The following is a 21,057-nucleotide window of genomic DNA, read 5'->3' on the forward strand; positions in this document are numbered from 1 at the left end:
GCTAACTGTCCTTTATCATGTATTAGCAGGTGCATGACAATCAGACCCAGGGAGGTGATATTTCCCCTCTATACACTGGTCAGGGCATTGGTCAGGCCGCAGTTGCAGTACTGTGTCCAGTTTTGGGTGCCACACTTCAAGAGGGATGTGGACAACCTCAAGAGGGTTCAGAGGAGGGCCATTCATATGGTTAGGGGCCTGCAGGCAGAGCCCTATGAGGAGAGATTGAGGGGCCCTCTCAACAGCTTCCACAAGAGAAGGCTGAGAGGTGATCTTGTGGCTGCCTACAAATTCATCGCAGGGGGGGCAGCAAGGAATAAGAGATGCTCTGTTTATCAGGGCACCCCTTGGAGTAACTAGGAACAATGGCCATAAACTGACAGAGAGCAGATTTAGGATAAACAACAGGAAGAACTTATTTAGGGTAAGGGTGGCTAGAATCTGGAATGGGCTTCCAAGGAGGTGGTGCTCTCCTCTACCTTGGAGGTCTTTAAGAGGAGGCTAGACATGCACCTGGCTGGGGTCATCTGACCCCAGTGCTCTTTCCTGCCCAGGGCAGGGGGTTGGACTCAATCTACTGAGGTCCCTTCTGACCCATAGAGATATGAACCTATGAACCACCAGCATAGAAGCATTAATTATTCAACATCAGCTGCAGTGGACAGCGCATTGTGTATACATGCCTGATCTATGTTTACCAGAACAACTGGTATGCTCCCAACTCAGCCAAGGACAAAGTACACACGAGGGTCAGAGAAAATGCTTCAAGGACACTCAAGGAAAACATTAAGAAGTGTGGCATTAACATCACAAATTGGGAAGAACTAGCTTAGGATAGTGAGAGAAGGTACATCTTAATTTGAGGAAAACCACCTCACCCTGGAGGCAGAAAAATAACAGAAATAGAAGGAAAAAGAACAAAACCAAGAAATCTGTGATTCAACACTCTGTTTAACCACCACCTGTGGCATCTGCTGGAGCAGTGGTTCTCAACCTTTGGTACCTTACATAACCGCTGCCAATCAACATGGCAAAAGCAAAACTGGAAGTCCCATTGTGGCACTTCTGATTTCGCCGCTACAAGCGAAATCCCACTTTTTCTTTGTGGACCATGGCCAGGGGCAAAACAGCTTGCACAGAGTCTCCCTCCCTGTCCCTCAGCACACTGATACTGGGGAGTGAAAGCCCCATCTGGCGCAGCGGTAGGGGCGGCGGCCAGAACTTCCAGCCCAAACAGGCAAAGACACCTCCAACTCAGTGGGCAGGGGGGCAGGCCAAACTCAAAACATGGCACCCACATACCCCCTGCCCGTGTCTCATGTACCCCCAGGGGTACGTGTACCATGGGTTGAGAAATGCTGTGCTGGAGTGTGTGTGGCTCTGGGATCAGCCTTTTTAGCCATCAATGGACTCATCTATAACATTTTTCTTGACTTGGGGACACATGGGAGTGATAATCCTCAACCATAAGAGATCGCTGATGATGACAACTTAAAAATGAGCTGTTTAATAATTCATGTAATATATCTAATATATTTTTGTTATATGATAGGAAAGATATAACTTTGTCACTTTTAACTTTATATATATTACAGTTTCTTTTATACACCACACCCCTGTATAGAGCAAACAACTTGATTTTGAATGGCAGCCTAAAGGGAAAAAAATCTTTTGTGGTAACTGTGTAGTAGATGTTAGGGACTGGGCCTGGTTCTGAGCCTGCTGCCAGATCTACGTGCCAGATGGTGCTTGCAGACCAACCCAAATGTGCCCTGTCTGGGGCTGCATATCAGGTCTGAACTTGCATGCTGAGTCCAGGGCTGCACACCAAGTCCAGTTGCAGAGCCACTGTATGCACTGATCTGATCGGGTGCATGGGACCATGTCATCTCACCAGGGGACTCCCCATGGGTCTAGAAATTTGGCAGTGTGGATTTTCGGTGACTTCTTTTAATGTGAAAATTGGGAATTTTTTTTTATCACAGAAAACAAGGATCCCTGGTAAGGTCTGATCTGAGCTGTACAGCTCCTGACTACTCTGATAGATCTTCTAGTGCATGTGGGGTCAAGGCTGCTTTTGGTGGTGTTCAGAACGCTTTCTTTAGATGACAGTTCATCACCTCCTTTTGAGCTTGGCAGTGCCATTGCTTGTAAAAATGTGATCCAGTTCCCCAAAGTCTGGGCAAGTATTGGGGCCTCTTCTGGTCCCTTGCCTTCAACTACATCCAAAGGAGTTCCTTTTGTTTGAGTCAGCATTAGCACTAGCCTTTACTTTCATTTGCACCGATAGTCTTACAGATGTTCTCATTTCAGTGAGTGTTGTCCAGGTTGGCTTAAACATAGAGCTTTCTAAAGAGGACAGTTAAATCCAGGGTGTAAGTGAGTCCACAAAGAAATACAGAGTTTATTGCTATAATTATGCAAATGTGAAATCAATACTACCAGATATCAAAAATGGGTACCCATTCCTGCCTCCTAGCATTTAACCAAACAGGTTTTCTGCTGAAGATGATGCTGCAAGGACTAGAAATAGTGTGGGGGATGATAGAAGGCCCAGAGAGACTGTGAAGAGGGCCCAGGAGCCCAAAGAAAGAGCAATAAGGATCCCCTTACCAGGAAAAGGAGTTTCTGAATTGGCACCCTGGCTGTCTGAAGGCAGTCTCCCAAACATATAATTGGTAACATCAAGACATGGCAAGAGAGGTAGTAGAGTGTGCCAGATGCCAAACAGAAGGAAACAGGCCAGGACAAGATGCAAAGGGGCTACAGACTACTGGAGACCACCCCCATGCCCCAGGCCTTGCTAAGGTGCTTTCCATCATACAAAATCAGCCTGGGTTCTGACTAAGTTTCTTGGAGATCATTTCTAGTAGGATTCAGCAGTCCTTACTGGGTGTTCTTACTGACAGGTATATAGTACCACTGAAACTTTGCAGCAGCCATATCACCACCACATTGTATTGGAAAACCAACAAACCACTACAGCTATGTCTGTACCAGGAGGTTCCATTCTAAGCACATCATTGAATCTATCATCTAGAGCCAAGCTCTGCATGACAGCTGTGTGTGCCCTGTTCCCACAAACCAGGACGCGCACCTCTTACACTTACAATAGAATCCCCAAACCATAACAACTCAAATCAACAGAGCAAGACTCAGACCCCACTCTGACCTGCTGTTATATCAACCCTGTGATAAGAACATCATAATCCCTCTGGTCATCACTTACAGCCCCCAGTTTGAATACATCATTAATGACCTTCAGTCCCTCCTGGAAAGAGATAGCTATCTCAAAGTGGTCTTGCAGGGGGGCAGGGGACAAACCTTTTCTGGTTTATAGGCAGGATCCCCCACACCCAACCAATGTCATATGTCATCATCTGCTCACAATGCCCCTCTGCTGATTTCATTAGCCAGGTAGGGCAATTCCTATATAAAAGGACACTGGATAGTGATTTTGATTTCAAAACAATTCCAGAAATACATGCAAGCCCATGGCAGAACACTTAAAATTTCCTGGACATTTCATCACTGACTTCATTGTAACTGTCTCCTTAAACATAACTTTAAAAATAAACCTGAATGTGAGATTGAGGAACAAGAAATCATCCACAGACTGGACTGTGTTAACCATAGCCTCAACAGGAACTGTGGATTCTTATCCCATTTCTTGGACTACCTGTTAACTCCAGTGTCCCTCAAGGTGTTATATGTCTTGTCATCTCAACTGATTTAATCAACCCACTTTTCATCTCTTTAGCAATGCCCCTCCCTCTATCCCTTTACCTTTTCTATAAAATCCATTTTTTCTTCCAGTTCTTTAGTAGCAACTGATTAAGTAGGTTGTTACCTCATGCCTCATTCAACCAGTTAGTCTCTAAGTGTTTTAAACAATTTTGGAAGTTGCGCCCGTCTAGTTTGGTACAGGTGCTCTCTAGCAGCCTTGGAGTGCACGCCCAGTTCAGGCCTCGGGGTGTGTCCCCAAGACTTGGGTGTTGGGTTGTGTTCAACCCCCAGGGAGGCCCTGACACTCACCTGCCATGACTTGACCTTCCGTTCAGTAGTGGGACTCTCCCTCGCGGAAACTCACAAACTGGGCGCTGCCACTTGCGGGAGTCCTTGGGGCTCCACCTCCCCTACACCTCAGCCATATGCCCGCCTTCAGGACAACCAGGTGATGGGTCACTGGTTTGTCTCTCTGGTGTTTGCTCCTGATTTTGTTCCCTCCTGCCCATCCCTCAGTGTCTTTTTTCTCCCCGGGTGTCTGTGGGGTGTGGGACTGGTCCTGCCTCAACCTCTGCCTTGGCCCTATCTCCAAGCTGTCAGGTTCGCCAAGGCTGTTTCCACTCTTCTTCTTGACCCTATGGGTCAATTGGGGATGCTTCCCCAGTTCAGTCTCTGAATGCTGATGTACTAATGTAAACCAAGAAAAGAAAGAAAGAAGGAGAAAAGAAAGGAACAGTAGGGGTCTGGGCCACAGCCCACCCCACTCACTGTTCTGGCATCTGTGGTTGTCAGGATCCCTCAATGCCATCCTCCTTGGCTCAGGTTTCCTGCCGAGCTGGGTGTTTACCCTTTTAAGAGAGCCGGGACTCTTCTGGTGGGTCCCTGTCCGGACTCCTGCAGATCCCCTTCTCCGGCAATCCTGCAGCCTGGGGGGCAGCTTTGCTCCTTATCCCTGGTGTAGATGCTGCCCCCGCTGTTTCCCCACCACCGACTTTTAAATCTGCTGGGCGGTGGTTTTTGATGACGTCATCTGCTGGCGTTGCTCCCAGCTGCAAATAAAAGCGGCTGATGAGCTGCACTGGTGGCTCTTCTCAGTGCGGTGCAGCTTTTCCTGCCAAAGGTAAGTAAGCCCCCTCTTCAGAGTTTTTGGTTTTCTTTTTCTGGAGATCCTGAGGTCAAAAAACCAGCATGGGGAAAAAAGCAGGTGGCGCACATGGAGGCAACACATGCTGCCCAAAACTGCAGCTTGATCTGCCAGAGTAACACTCTGGCTGCCAGCCAGGCTCCCAACTGCAGGAGTACCAGGCCGGCTGCAGCTTCTCTGGCATCCAAGACACCACATAAGGCTGCTGGGGCCAGTACAGTTGCTGGCCCTAGCCTCCCTTACCCTACCCGGGGTAACCTGCTACATGCCCAAGGGTGCATGGTGCAGGTGTTCCCCAGAGACAATTAGCAGCAGCACAAACCAAACGTCCACACTCACCTGGATGCATCCAAGGTGTTTTTCCTACACAGTCCTGCACAGAGATATACATGCACCCACTGAATGCAACTCACCTGTACCTACTGCAGCACTGTCATCCTTGACTACAAGCATCATCACAATAATGATAACATATTCATTAATATTTACAATTCATGTGTACATTCATCATTCTACTATCCTCATTATGTCAGGGAACAGCCCCTAGAAAGTTGACTTTTTGGTTTGATAAAAATAAATTAATACCACAGCTGAAATGAGATCGCATTTTTTAATGCTTCCCTGAGCTATGCCTTGCCGCATATCTGCTTCTGCCACATTGTTAGTTAGCATGTTGATCCTAATGGACTTGGAAGTTTTATGCTTCAGCTCTGCTATTATGTTAGTAACTTACTGAACAAACATGGTGCTTCTGAGGCATGTCAAACTGGAATGGAGAAATAGTAGTTTATTTGAAAGCAGTGAATAGCAACTTTTGTCTCCATGCTATTAAAAAGCAATGGCAAGATCAGAGGGTAGGTAAAAGAAAAACTACATTTTCTTACTTTCAAAATATGATTAGCACATGATTTGATATCAGTAAAGGCCTTTTCTAAAAATGAGTATATTAATGTGTTTTTCTAGCTTGCTGACTCCAGCAAAAGCCATTGAAGGAACAGTTTATATCACAATTAGTACAGGCCTTTACTATATGGCAGTAACATTAAAGGCTTAATTCATGCAATTTAAGAACCTTAACCACGTACTTACACATAATATAAGCCCCATTTTCAAAATTGGATGCCTACATTTAAATACATGTATCTGTATTTAAACAAGTGCATAATAGGTGTCTGGTACACAGGTATCTACTATTAGGTATTAGATACTAAGTATGATAATGACAGCCCTATTAGTATGATAATGATGGCCCTATTATGCTTATTCACCTGTATTATTGGTTTGTGTAGTCAGACTATTGTGACATGTTTGAGGTGGGGAGCTGTACTCACCTCTGTATCTCCCCTACAGAAGTGAGTGCAAGCTTTTCCTTGAATGCTCTTAAAACATTTAAAACATTTAAAAAGAACAAGCACCAGGAAGCTATGTTCCAATGTAGTGATTGAAAGGTCAGTATTTAAACCACTTAAATGTCAGTATTCCCTCAGATCTGAGCTTATAATTCAAGATACTTCAGTATTTTTGTATCTCAGAGTCTTTAACTAAATATGGGCTCTGGTGTATAAATGGTTATTATATATTACATTATATATTATTGTGTGTGTTTTCTGAAGAAAATATCTTCCATGTTTCAGGGGTGTTTGTTGTAGCCGTGTTGATATAAGGACATAGGCAGACAAGGTTCTTTGGGTGCATGTGATATCTTTTATTAGACCAACTAAATAATTGGAAAAATTGTTCTTTGCAAGCTTTCGAGCACAGCCACCCTTCTTCAGGCATAAGGAGAGTCTGCTGTTGTTTTATGTTCTCCTGGATGGAACAGAAGTAGTAGAGGAAGATCCAACTCCCCTCTTCACCTTAAAACTCAAAACCACCATCATATCATGTCCATCTGAACGACAAGAAAAACTACAGAACTTGATCCCCCCACTACCCAACCCAGGGACTTTTTACATGCTTCCTAAAATCCACAAACAAGGGAACCCAGGAAGACCAATAATACCAACCATAGAACCCTAACCGAGGAAATATCAGGTTTCATCAAATCCATCCTAAAACCTCTTGCTACCCAAAGAGCAGGTTTTGTTCAAGACACAACAAACTTTCTACAAAAACTTAAAAACAGACCACCTTTCCAGCAACACCCTCATAGCCACCACGGGCGTTACCAAATTATATACCTACATCCCACACCAGGATGGCATCCAAGCGTGCCTTACATAGCTACAAGAGCAAGATTACAACTCAGAGTACAGACTTAAAGATATTACTGAACTTATACGTTTCATCCTCACACACAATAGCCTCACTTTCAGTAACCACCAGTTCTTCCAGACCATGGGCACAGCTATGGACGCCAAAATGGCCCCCCAATATGCCAACCTTTTATGGCCCACCTGAAAGGAGAATTCATCAAGAACTGCGTCATCAAACCCATGCAATACTTAAGCTATATAGATGACATCTTCATCATTTGGACTGAAAACCAGTAATCTCTGATTGATTTCCATCATAAATTCAATAATCATCAACCTCTCCATCAGACTGTCTCTTGAATACTCCAGCACCAACGTTTCCATTTTAGACACTGTGATCAATATCCAGAATGGTAAAATATAAACCACCATATATATACAAGAAACCCATGGAGTAACATCATACAGTATCTACACAGGGCCAGCAATCACCCTAAACACACCAAGAAAGCTATAATATACAGCTAAGCCCTCTAATACCACTGAATTTGCACTGAGGAGAACACCCATCCTCGTCAACTCGCAAATCTCAAAAGGGCTTTCACTCAACAAAGACACTCCTCCAGAGAGAGAGATCACACTTTTGAAAGAGCCACCCAGATACCATGTGAAGAATTGCTGCAGTACGAAAAGAAAATCCCCACAAATTGCACACCATTAATTACGACATACCATCCCCCCCGGAGCCTATACGGAAAATCCTCAAACAATTGAAACCTATACTAGAAGAAGACCCAATTCTTAAAGAGATCTTCCCAGAATCACCCAGTGTAGCCTTTAAACAAGCACTGAAGCTCACCAATCTCATCACCAGAAGTAACCTTCCTGTGGCCCAGACCATACCAAATGCATCCAGACTATGCCGGGACAAGAAATGTTAAACCTGCCAACACATCTCCACTGTTCCCACAATAACTACATCCCACAACAGAACCATCACCATTCCTGCATCTTAAACCTGCACCTGCAGAAATGTAATACACCTCATCCAGTGCACTAAATACCCCGATGGAAAATATGTAGGAGAAACCAAACAACACCTGCATACCAGACTGAATGCACACCAAAAATCAATCAAAGCCAAAATACCCAGTTACCTAAGGGTGCAGACTTCTCACAAGACAACCACTCTCTCTCTCCAATCTCTCAGTTCTAATCCTCAAAAGGAATTTACAAAACACTTTTCATAGACAAGCCAATGGACTTCATAAATCTACTGGATGCAAAAAATCATGGGCTAAATATAAATATTGGATTTATGGCACATTGGATTTATGGCACATTATAACCTTCCTGCTATTGGATAATTCCAAGTAACCTCTCTACATTTTACCAGTTACATTCTATCACAAGGTCAACATTCCCTTCCTTTCCCCCCCACCAACCTGTCTAACACCTATTGTTTCCCATCGCCTCTGAGCCTCACTGCCCTACATTTGCATTTTCACAGACCTACATTTTGTATATTGATTTCTATTCCATGCAGGAGAATACAAAACAACAGCAGACCTCCTTATGCCTGAAGAAGGGTGTTTGTGCCCAAAAGTTTGCAAAGAACAATGTTTTCCAACTGTTTAGTTGGTCTAATAAAAGATATCACATTTACCTAAAGAACTGTGAAGAACAATAAGCATACAACATAACTGTTAACCACAACTCCTGCTTAATTTATCAGTCCCATCCCCATTAGCCATATTCAGAATTCATTGCAGCCCTGCTTATCCAAAATTTAGTTTTATCTAATGGTTATGAGTGCTTGTGAAAGCCTTAGAGAAACAGAATTGCACTGTATAAGTTTTGCCACAAAAATGGTATCACTTCCGTAGTTTTAAGAGAGTCAGCAAAAGACCCCTTTCAGGTCCAGATAGAGTGGGTAAATACATGGTGCATGTTGTAGAGGAGTTATAAGTTGGGTAAATGGAAAATTTAACAACCTCTTACTTCTCTCCACAGTTCAATTCAAGGTGCTTAGTTTGCTGGGGGATTAGAAAAGATAAGGAAAGCTATTTTTTTTAATGGAAAATATGCTTTGGGGATGTTAAGGTACATGTGAAAATGTTACTTGAACCACCTGAGACCATCCTTAGAGATTTATTTTTGAGAAAAAATAAAATCTTGCTTTTGTAATAAAAGGAAAGTAGTGTTTTGTTAACTCATATTAATGAAAAGTTTAAATGCATTCTCCTAGGAATTGCTTTGCATATCTCTTCCGGTATACCTGCCAAGTGGTTTTTCACACTGTATTTGTAATCATCATATGCTAAATTAATTAAAGTGGGCTTTTTTCCTTGACAGTCTAAATGTTGGCTCCACCTCAGCAATAACAAATCTGACATCATTTTAGAAAGGATGTAAAGAGTGCTCATTTCAACAGTTACAGAGAGTTTGTGTTATATAGTTTTATTTTTATCTTTTTAGGGAAGAGTATTTGGTAGATGGGGAAATTCAAAGCTGTGTGATTGCTCTGGTGGAAAAGTATTTTTGAAGAGGGAAGTTATGCATCATTCCATAATGATGATCAGGCTCTGGATTCACCTAATCTCTGGAATTTTGTTCTAACACTAAATATTATCTATGCTTTAACTAGAACTCTCACATACCCCATTTAAAGATGTATCACCTCAGTCTTGCCAGGGTTCAGCTACAGCCAGCTACTCTTGATTCAAATGCTGATCTCTCATAAACATTAGGACATTTAAAAGAGATAGTAAATATATTTAGTAGTAGTCAATGAGATATATAATTGAGCATCATCAGTAAAGCATTGACAGTTGAGCCAATAACATCTCACTGTCTCTATGATTTCCTTCCTGAGAAGGATGATATAAAAATGAATATCAAAAAGTCATGTACATCTGTTGCTTAAGAGATATTTTTATTACTTTTTTGTGATATTTTCCTACCTTTGCAGTTTACATTTAAATCTGAATAAAACATTTAAATAAAGTCTTTATTATTTAAAAGTATTGAAACACGGGATAAGGATCTCCTTAATTCATACTGTTACAGGTAGTAATTATAACTTTACTCTTATGACCTAATGAAAACTTTCTGGTATAGTGAATTTTGTAACTTTACCTAATTAGACTAATTCATGTATTAATGGAATGAATTCTGATTGTCATCCATATTGGCCTTTAAAATTAGAGTGAACTTATGCATCTTTATTCCTGACATTTTTTCTTGTTAACAGTTAAATTAAAAGTTTATTTGAAACTTGTAATAAATTAATGTATTTAATTAAAATCGAAACAATTGTGTGACTGCTTGTATTATACTAAATTTATAAAAGTGTATCCTTTTAATATGGATCCACAATTATTGCTGCACAATAAAAGGGTTTGTTGTTATTTAGAGTCATTAATAGAATTGTGTAGACAAGGACAATTAACTGTATATGTTTAGCTAATGAAAATGGAAAGCAAAAACCGTAACTTAGTAATGATTGTTTGGGTAAAGGCTCATAATCTATGTTGTGACAGATTTAAAGGTCAGTGATCAAATGTTTCTGTGCGATAAAAATATGATGGTTTTTTTTGGCAAAGAAAAAATTAAAATTGATTAAATGAATTTTAGGTGATTGTCTAAGATAATTTTATGGAAACAGTTAAAAGGAATTGGTACAGTTGGCTTTTTCAACAAGATGTGGGTTTTTGCAGGGTACCCTCTGTAATTATTAAAGCTGTATAACTTCACAGTTCTTTATTTCTTGGAATCTAGAATAGATTAATATCTTTAATAGATGGTACTTATCAATAAATAAAACTTGTCATCCTCTCTATATGATAATAATGTATGGAATTTCAGTTTGCCCAGAATTTTGATGTAGAGTTAGACATTTACTTTTCTGTGCACAAATATATGCGTTGTGATGACTTACAGAGATAAGACAGATGTATTTAGCCATGTTAGTCTGAAGTCAGACAGAAGGCAGGGTAGATTTGCATAAGTATGCATTAACTTTTGTAAGAATCAGCTTGCTTCATCAGATGCTATGAAGGGACTGCAAGAAGCAGAGCTTCTAACTAGAAAGCAGTGATTAGAATAAAAGGGCAGGGAAGGGTGGAGGAAAAAGGAAACAGCACTGCTTGGAAAGAAAGGCAAGATAGGTAGAAGAGAGAAAAGCAAAACGGTTAACCACTGAGGGATATGAGCATTATAAAAGCTAATCCGGGTAATGGGATAAGAATCTGTAGTCTGGGTTTAGGCAATACTTTACACAGTCCAGTCTGTGGAAAATGTCTTGTTCCATATCTCTTTCAAGAGTCCTCATAGATAGAAAATAAACTTAATTTTACACAGGGAGATAGAGGCTGGAAGTGTATTCCCCTGAGAATCTGAGAGTCGTTTTGTGAGAGTGTTCTCTGTGATGTGCAGATTAGGTTGTCTTTTTCATTTTCTGCCTAGAAGGACTTTTACAATCTTTCTCCTCAGCCTGATGAAGGGTGTGCGCACCCAAAAGCTTGCAAAGAAAGGATTTTTTTTGTTACTATTTAGTTGGTCAGATAAAAGGTACTGCCTCTGAACCAAGAGCTTTGCGTATCTCTCATATGAAATCCTGCATTTTCTGGATTTTAACATATATGTGAGAGTGGGAGTCACAGTTCAAAATTCACTCCCAGACTTAAGAGCCTAAGAGGTCCCTGGTAGGTACAAATAGCTGATTCACCCTTGTCCTTTAGATTCAACTTTCAGAGGAAGTAGTGCTGTTGTCCATTTTTATGTAATACCCTAGGGGTTAAAACACTTTCCCTGGATGTGCGCTATGTAAGTGCTGTGTCTGGCTCACCTTGAGGAGTTTCAAGTCTGCCTGGCTTTTATCTACTGAGCTTCCTTTATTTTATTTTTAAATATATTTTCTGTATATGAGCAAGGGCCTTGCACGCTTTCAGTGACGAATTAAAGTGGAAGTAAGATGTCAAATAGATGTTGGCCTAAAATAAGATGTTAAAAGAATAATTAACAATCCTTGCTTTTTAATACTGAAGACACCATTTTTAATGATAGAGAGGGGGAGTAGGAGGCATGTCAGCAGTTATATGTAATTAATAATGAAAAATACTGTTACAAAGATTGAAAAGTCAGACACATGGGCTGCTTCATATTCCCTAACTGCAAAGACTGTGTGTGAGTGGGAAGCTGAGCTCTTGCAGCTCAAAAACACAAGCCTCATTTCTGCAGTTAAGACTGGGGTGAGATCAATGTGCATTTCATGAGTACAGCTGAGGCCAGGCTTCTCTCCCCTTTAGTTTTGAAACCAGTCACTTACTAAGAGTAAACAAAACAAAACAGATTTGTAGCCATAATTATGTGAATGTGTGTTTCAGACAAACACAGCCTAAGAAATCTTTGCAACACCTTATTAGCTGTAGTCACAGCAACAGAGTATCATTGAAACAAATGGGTTTTGGAGTACATATGAACAAAATAAGTTTACAGTTGTATCATTCTGGAGTTCAAGAATCCTGGAAAAGAGTAGTGAGTATTGCATACAGGATTCAGTACCCTTGTGTAGCAGGACCATGTCCCAGAGGCTGCTGTGACACTCCCTAGTGGCCATGTAACTCCTGTCCCCCGCTCCAGCTCCTCAGGATACCCTGTCTTGCCCTTGCCTGTCATGTCTTGATGGGACTATTCTGATGTTAAGGGAGGCTGCCCCAGGGTCCCAAGTGAGCCCTTGTTCACTTTGGGCATCTGGTACATCTTGTACTTGGCTGACCTCAGTCTTGCCCCTCAGACACTAAGTTGTGACCCTTTGGTCCTATCAGTACCTTAGGACACCAGTTGCCTTTTGAGCTATATACGTGGCCTCCATCCTCCCCTATACCCATGCCCACATCTCTCAGATGTTACTCCATGTTTATTTGGAGGAGGCCTTCTGGCCCCAATGCAGCTTTTGGCCTTTGGACACCAAACCTTTGTTTTTGGCCCTTTTATTCTGGCTCCTCAGCCCGGAGCCCCTGAGGGGCCAAAAGCCTTACTTTGGCTTCTGGTCCTCAGCCCCATCTTACACTTGCATGCTCTGGGCCTCTGGCCCCTATCTCGTGGCCTGGGCTCCCAACCCCAGTCAAAATTTAACACAAACACTGCAGCAGCCAGCTGCTGTCCCCTCTTAAAGTGACAGGGGACCTTGCCCCCTGCTACATTTTATTATATGCCAATCAGGGGAAAGCCATTCTTAGTTACTAGACGTACTATAAATGGACTAGATTTGAAATGATGTGATACAGAATAAACCTGTGATCTAGAGAAGGGAGGGGATGGAAAACCAATGGGGCCTTCTCCATTATTGTCTCATTCCAACTATGTAATATCTACAGAAGAAATGATAATAAAATATACTTGAAAGGAATTCACTAATTTGTTCACACTAAATAAAGGTCTAGCAGTACTGCCATTAATATTTTTATGTGACACCTCACCACATGGCAACAGTTTAATAGTTTTGGTAGTGATGGAGTAATGGTGTAGCTGTGACAGTTCAGGAAATGAGAGAGGCAAGAGCTTTTATGTGTGATATCTTTTATTGAACCAGTTGGGATAGATTTAGACAAGCTTTTGCATATAACAGTATCTTTCCTTTGGTCTGGGATTATGATACCCAAAAAACTTGTCTAAGTCTATCCCAACCATGCAATTGGTCCAGTAAAAGATATCACCCACAAAAATCCTTAGCTCTATTGAATAGTTTTAGAAAATTCAGTTTCATAACAGTGTAGTAGAAATGCTAGAGAACATACTTGAAAATGCAGCATTGGTGTGGAAGGAGTTGAATTATTAAACTAGTTTCACTGTATAACTCATGAAGGTTTTTTAGCATGTTTGAAAGAGGTTAGTCTTGTGCACTTATAAAAATAAAATATTGTGTTAAAAATGTTAAATGCAGCTTGGTCTTACTTATTTTTGGTTGTCATTACAAAATAAGGATAAATATTCCTCTTCAAAAACATAGTATATGTTGGTTAGTACTTTTGGCATTAGCAACCAAAGCCAAAATCTGTGCATTAATGCAAACTTCTAGAATATCAAGCAATAAGTGACTGAATGAATTGTTCACCTTATTAATATGCAATATAATTCTCTTTTAGAATTGGGTAGATAAAGCAGAAAAACAGACACTCCTGTCAGACACCTTGGACCTCTCAGAGCTCTTCCATCCTGATACATTTCTTAATGCTTTACGCCAAGAGACTGCAAGGTAGGAACAATGCAGCCATCTATTTATGCATATTTGAGTGCAATTCTCCGTTGCATTTACATTCTAGCATTGTACCTTCATTGTCCAGATTAGGTAAAAATAGGGTCATTCGATTCATTTTTATTATTATTATTTTACTGTGATAAAATAGCAGAGTTGCCAACTATCCATAAACTTACAGACCATACATAAATAAAAAGTCCATAAAGTTTGTAAAAAAAATGGAGCTATCCTAAGAAACCATGAACTTGGTTGAAGATTTGGATGTAAATGTTGAAGAAGAGACAAAGGAGAGCAGCACCAGCTTCTGTCTGAGTGAGAATGCAGCTCAGTGCCCTGAGGAAGCTCTCCCTCAGGGCTTTGTGGCCCATGGAAACCTCCATAGCCTCCTTCCTACCCCAAGGCCTCATGCTGCCACTGCATCCTGGCCATCACTTGCCTATTATGGCTGTTCCCCTCAAAGATAACAGGTCTGTACAGTTCTTGGAAGTCTGAGGCAGTGGGTGGGGCTGGGAGGGGGTCAGTTCAGCCAGGATGCAGCTGGAGGGGCAGAAGAGAAGAAAGGCAGCAGGAAGGGATCCATGTTAGGACAGGAGGAGCAGAGCCCGAGTAGGATAAGGTTTGAGTGGTGGGCAGCACAGTGAGGTCTGTATTTGCGGGTATCAGGGTGTGGGAGTGAGTAGGGGAACTCTGAAGTGGGAGTAGCAGTGTGTAAAACCAATCGCTGCAGTCAAGTAATACAGTGTTACAAGTTGTTAAACCCCTGAATTTGAACATGGCCCTTGTTATTGCTCTCCTGGGTATGGCAGAATGGTTATATTATTTATATTATGAAAAGCATATGTTAGTAAAAAAAGTTTGGTTGTCAGTAAAATTTTTGCAGCTCTCAGTAAAAAACCAAATTCTTAGTTTAGCAACCATATAAAATAGTGATGCTATTTTTGCAACAGTGCTGAAAAAATGTTTAGTTTTGTAAATGTGAATTCAATTCTTAATTTGTGTTAATTCATTCCTGGGTTTTTATTTGAATTTCTTATTGTTATATCTCTATAACATTGAGTGTACGTCTGTTTTTCTTTTAGGGTAATGGGCTTCTCAGTGGACAGCCTTAAATTTACAGCATCTTGGAAAGGTCGAATCCAAGAAGCAAAACTTCAGGTTAAGGTACTGTATTCATTCAGGTTTCTATCTGAATTGCTGGAATTTATATGCAAGTGCAAGTAATATTTTAGCTATGAAGAAGTAGGTCCCTTATCCTATGCTGTATGTAGAAAAACATAATATCAACATGGATGTCACAAAAGTCTTACTATAATGGCTTGCAGAGTCAATCATAGCCTACTGGTAGGTGGCCTTTTCAGAGGATTTCACTGTTAGGTAAAGTACCATATGTCATCATGTCTCAGACAGAAACACATACTGTAGAATATTATGTTTTTCTACATACAGGATAGGATGAGGGACAGTTTTTACTTCTTCATAGTTAAAATCTTCCTCTAATTTTTTCTCCTTCTGTTCACTTCCTCTGTCTTTCAAAACAAAAAAACTATGTTCCTATCTGCTAATCTCTATTGGTTGTCCAGACAATAAAACTGTTATGGCACAAAGAAAGTTAAAGGATCTATAAACATATGTAATCTTAGCATCTGAACAAGGATTTCCTCTTTTATTAAAACTTCCTCTAATAAGCAAAACTGCATATAAGGCAAATGATAAGTGTCTGAGCTGGGATATTTGATACAGTTATGCAGGTTAGCAAGAAGTTATGCAAGTCTAATATATATTAGTAAGCTGAAAATGTTTTGGAAACATTGGACTTTTTAGCATGGGGCATTCTTAAATTGTACCAGCAAATATTGATACCTATGACTGCATGCAGACGCTTAAAAAAAAAAAAAAAAAAAAAAGGCACTTTACCAAAAGCAGCAGCATGCATTACTTCAACCTGGCTCTACATTTTAGAGCTCGTAGACACTGTGCAGTGTCTGTATAGATTGGGCTCTTTTATCTAATAGCTGAGTCAATCACCTATTAGATTAAAGCACCAAATAAGCCCCACTAAAACGCCTGATCTATACAGGCATCAGGCCAGCTGGGTCCAACTAATGCACTGCCTCTTCTGGGCATGTGCTGGCTCAGCATGGGAGCATGTGGAGTTTAAAGTTAAAGCACCACTTTTGGGGTTTTTTTTAAATGTCTGCAAGAAGTCTGTGTTTCCAAATGCAGAAATCCCACAACTGCTCTTGAAAATTGGTGTTTTCACAGACAGAAGGTTTAGAGTTCCTTTAAATGTTGACTCTGTATTTAAAGACTTAATTAAAAAATTCTCTCTAAAGAAATTGTTTTTATATTTAGAGCTTGTAGAAAAATACAAGACCAAAAGTGTGAGACACTGAAATTCCATATTAATATATAAAAATGCAACATGTAAGTTTAGTCAACCCACCATGTTTACTTTTTCTTGGAATGGCAACTGCTAAAATAAGAGTAACTTAACTTTTGTGATTCAAGTCTCAGGCATACAGTCATATACATCACAGAATATTAAGGTTGGAAGGGACCACAGGAGATCATCTAATCCAACCCCCTTCTCAAAGCAGGACTCTGCCCAAATATATCACCCAAGCCAAAGCTTTGTCTAGCTGGGTCCTAAAAACCGCCAAGGATGGAGATGCCACAACCTCTCTGGGTAACCTATTCCAGTGCTTTACTACCTTCCTATTGAGAATTCGTTTTTCCTAATATCTAACCTAAACTTCCCTTGCTTCAACTTGAGACCAATGCTCCTTGTTCTGTCATCTGTCACCACTGAGAACAATCTAGCTTCATCCTATTTTGAAACCACCCTTCAGGTAGTTGAAGGCTGTTATTAAATCACCTCTCAGTCTTCTCTTCTCCAAATTAAATAAGCCCAGTTTCCTAGGCCTGTCCTCAGAAGTCCTGTTCCCTAGCTCCCTTGCCCTCCTCAGGACACTCTCCAATTTGTCTACACAAAACTGGACACAATACTCCAGATGTAGCATCATCAGTGCCAAATAGAGGGAAATAATCACTTCCCTCGATCTGCTGGTAGCATTTCTACTAAGGCAGCCCAGTATAGCGTTTGCCTTCTTCACAACAAGGACATACTGTTGGCTCATATAGAGCTTATTGTCCACTGTAACCCCAACATCCTTCTCTACAGAGCTGTTGCTTATCCATTTAGTCCGCAGCCTGTATTGGTGTATGAAATTACAAAGTCCTGCACTTAGGCTGGAAGACTTCTCCTTATTGAAGTTCAGGAGATTTCTTTTTGTCCAATCCTCCAGTTTGTTGAGGTCTCTCTGAATCCTAGCCCTACCCTCCAGCATATCTACTACTCCCCCCACCTTGGTGTCATCTGCAGACTTGCTGAGGGTGCACTCCATCCCATCTTCCAGATTGTTGATGAAGATATTGAACAAGACAGGCTCCAGGACCAGCCCCTGGGGCACTCCACTTGATACCAGCTGACAACTAGACATTGAGCCATTGATTGCTACCCATTCAGACTGACAATTCAGCCAGTTTTCTATCCTCCTTACAGTCTATTCATCCAACCTGTACTTTCTTATCTTGCTTGTGAGAATGTTGTGGGACACTGTAGCAAAAGCCTTGTTTAAGTCAAGATATATCATGTCCACTGCTCTCCCCACATCCACAGAACTAGTCATCTCATAGAAAGCAATCAGGTTGGTCAGGCATGACTTGCCCTTGGTCAGTCCATGCTGACTGCTCCTAATCACCTTCTTCTCCAATTGCTTAGAAATGGATGTCTTGAGGATCTGCTCCATGATTTTTCCAGGTACTGAAGTGAGGCTGGCTGGTCTAGTTCCCTAGATCATCCTTCTTCCCTTTCTTAAAGATGGGAACTGTATTTGCCCTTTTTCCAATTGTCCAGGACCTCTCCCAATTGCCACAAGTTTTCAAAGCTAATGGCTAACTGCTCTGCAGTCACATCAGCCAACTCCCTCAGCACCCTCGGGTACATCGCATCTGCCCCATGGACTTGTACACATCCAGCTTTTTTAAATAGTTCCTAACCTGTTATTTTTCCACTGTTGGCTGCTCAACTCCTCCCTGAACTGTCTGCCTGGTAAAATAGTCAGGGAGATGACCTTGCCTATGAAGACAGGTAAAAAAAGGCATTGAGCACTTCAGCTTTTTCCACATCATGTGTCACTAGGTTACCTCCCCCATTCAGTAAGGAACCCACACTTTCCTAGATCAGTGTTTACTATGGAGTTGAACCTAACTATCTGGATTGTTACTCCAAAAGTTACATTCCCTTAGATTAATGGAAATGTTAATTAATATGGAAGTTCTTTGAATCAGGGTGTGATGGGGTGCTTAGTGTACCTGTCACTTTAAAAGGGAAGAGACTGCATGAGTAGCAGCCTGCAGGTGTGTCAGGGGCCAATCAGAGAGTCACCTGATGAGGAGGCTGAGCTTGAAGCATATAACCCCAGGGCCTGAGCTGGTCAGGCATTCTAGCCCTGAGAGCCATGGAGAGAGAAGCTTGTGGGCTGCAGGGTTGCAGCATGACTGCTGGGTAACATCTGAGCTGGGGGTAGGCAACTCTGGTGGCTTGTGAAGGAAATTAGGGGCAGGCAAGGAGGGTCCTAGCTAGCCTTGAAGGGAGAGAGGGACCAGAGGTCCCAGAGTTTTTTCAGGAGTGAGCAGGTGTCAGCAGGGCCAGAGAACCCAGAGGTCTGTAGCCCAGGAGGAGTGAGTGTCAACAGGGACAGGGAGCCAAAAGGGTATATGACCAGGTGCTTAGCGCACCTGTCACTTTCAGAGGAGAAGAGGCTATGTGAGTAGCATCCTCCAGGTCTGGCAGGGGCCAATTAGAGTCACCTGACCAGAAGGGGGCTGGGGAGACTAGTGTGGCCCAAGCAGGGCAGAGCTTGGGGCCAGGGGGCCCAGAACCCAAGAAGAACAGAGATTTAAGAGCCTGTGAGAGGAACAGGGTCAAGGAGCCTGGAGCTTGGGTGGGGCAGAGATAAAGGCCACAGAGGGCAAAACAAGATGGGGATGAATGTGACAGGGTGCTAAGCGCCCTGTCACACTGAACCATGGTGATTTCACAGGAGTGTGACCCAGACTGTGGAGTTGACCTCTTTCTAGAGTTAAGGGGGGAAAAAGTCAAAGACTAAACACACACAATTTATTTCTTCTCTTTAGCTTTCCCTTCCATAATTTCTTCATACATACATACCCTTATGCACTCATGCAGTATAGTATAGTAATGTAGGTTTTCCTACACTTTAAAAAGAGAAAAATAATGAAATAAAAAGAAAAAAAGATACTTTATGTTTATTTTGAAAGACACTATAGACATTCAGATACATGCATCATGCATTCCTTTCAAATGGATGCACGTATAAGTGGGTTTCCAACCATCAAAATAATGAAGTTGTAGGACAGCCTTTCAAAAGGACTTGGAGGGGTAGGGAGACACATGGTGTTATGTCAGAACTTGATTCATTTATGAATGAGATTTAGAACATAATTGCTGGGCATAAAAGGGGATGTATTTGACCCAATGTCCTTTGCAGTCCTACAATCTACATTATTATGGATCATATTTAATTTTGATAGACAAAACTAGCAAAGGACAAAAAAGCAAAAACTGAAATTTATCAAAACACTGATCAATTCTTGATTAGCATAAACTTGAACATAAAAGGACCAGATCCTACTCAGCTACTAATGTGCTTCCTCTTAGGTGCTGCAACACCTTCACTTTATGGGGCTTTTTCTCCAATACTGCAAGTCTGATTCCTTTCAAAAGAACTAAATAAAACCACACACAAATTTTGGGCCTGGGAGAAAAAACCTGAACAAAACTGCAGAAAATCAAATTTATAAAAACTACTTGAAAAACTGAAAAATATAATGAAAGGATGTGCCTTTTTCATTCAGGGTTTCATAAGTGTAACAGGATTAACACCATTGTTTTATTCTTGGGTGTATAATAAATAATTTCATGTAGACATTCAACTGTGGTAGGTCTGGTTCATCTTTGGAGGATATATTTTTATGGCAACTGTACCCGCCTCCGTTCAACCAGGAGTTCGCGCGCCGCCTTCGCCCGGACCTGAGATCTTGCACACCCGGACTTAGTTGGTACACCCCAGGATTTGCCCCGTCTGGTATAAAGGGAGACCCCAGAACTCGCCTGCCACGACTTTGATGACTCTTTCAGTGGGGGGTCTTCCCTCAGGGCATCCCCCGGTGCCGGCGCGCTTCTCCGCAGGTACTCTCGGGGCTCAGTCCTCCCCTACACCCCGGCCATACGCCACCTCAGGTCTTCCTATCCTGGCCCCCAACCCGTCCTTGTCTCGCCCTCTCTTGGCTCAGTCCCGCTGGCGACTACCAGCGGTCTTCGGACCGGGCGTGCCTCTCCCTGTGGGGATGCTGACCTGGTCCCTCCTTCCTTGGGATGCAGCTGTCCCCTCTGCTCCCCCAATAGTTCCTGCTGCAGTTACCCGCGCTGTCAGCTCCGTAGTGCGGGGTACAGCTGGCCCCACTCTCGGCGCAGCTGTCGCTCCTCCGGCCGCCTCGGGTGTCGGGTTCCCCACTGGCTGCTGCCCCCCTCATGGGGCTGACTTCTTCCCTCGTCGTCTCACTCCCGGGTGCTCCGCCGCGCTGCTCGCAGCCTGCTCCGCCTCTGCTTGGCGTCGTCCCACGCTCCGCGGGTGCTCCGCCGCGCC

At 42.1% G+C, this 21,057-nt stretch overlaps 1 protein-coding gene across 1 annotated transcript in view; it reads left to right on the top strand.

The window, feature by feature from the left end:
• The window catches only part of DYNC2H1 (dynein cytoplasmic 2 heavy chain 1), a 430,803-nt gene that overhangs the window by 379,838 nt on the left and 29,908 nt on the right, over positions 1 to 21,057 (top strand). Inside the window, 2 exon segments of the mRNA XM_014517608.2 lie at positions 14,214 to 14,323; positions 15,406 to 15,487. Of these exon segments, the coding sequence (XP_014373094.1) occupies positions 14,214 to 14,323; positions 15,406 to 15,487 (192 nt within the window).

This window comes from Alligator sinensis, unplaced genomic scaffold, assembly GCF_000455745.1.
Source record: "Alligator sinensis unplaced genomic scaffold, ASM45574v1 scaffold802_1, whole genome shotgun sequence".
NCBI lineage: Eukaryota > Metazoa > Chordata > Crocodylia > Alligatoridae > Alligator > Alligator sinensis.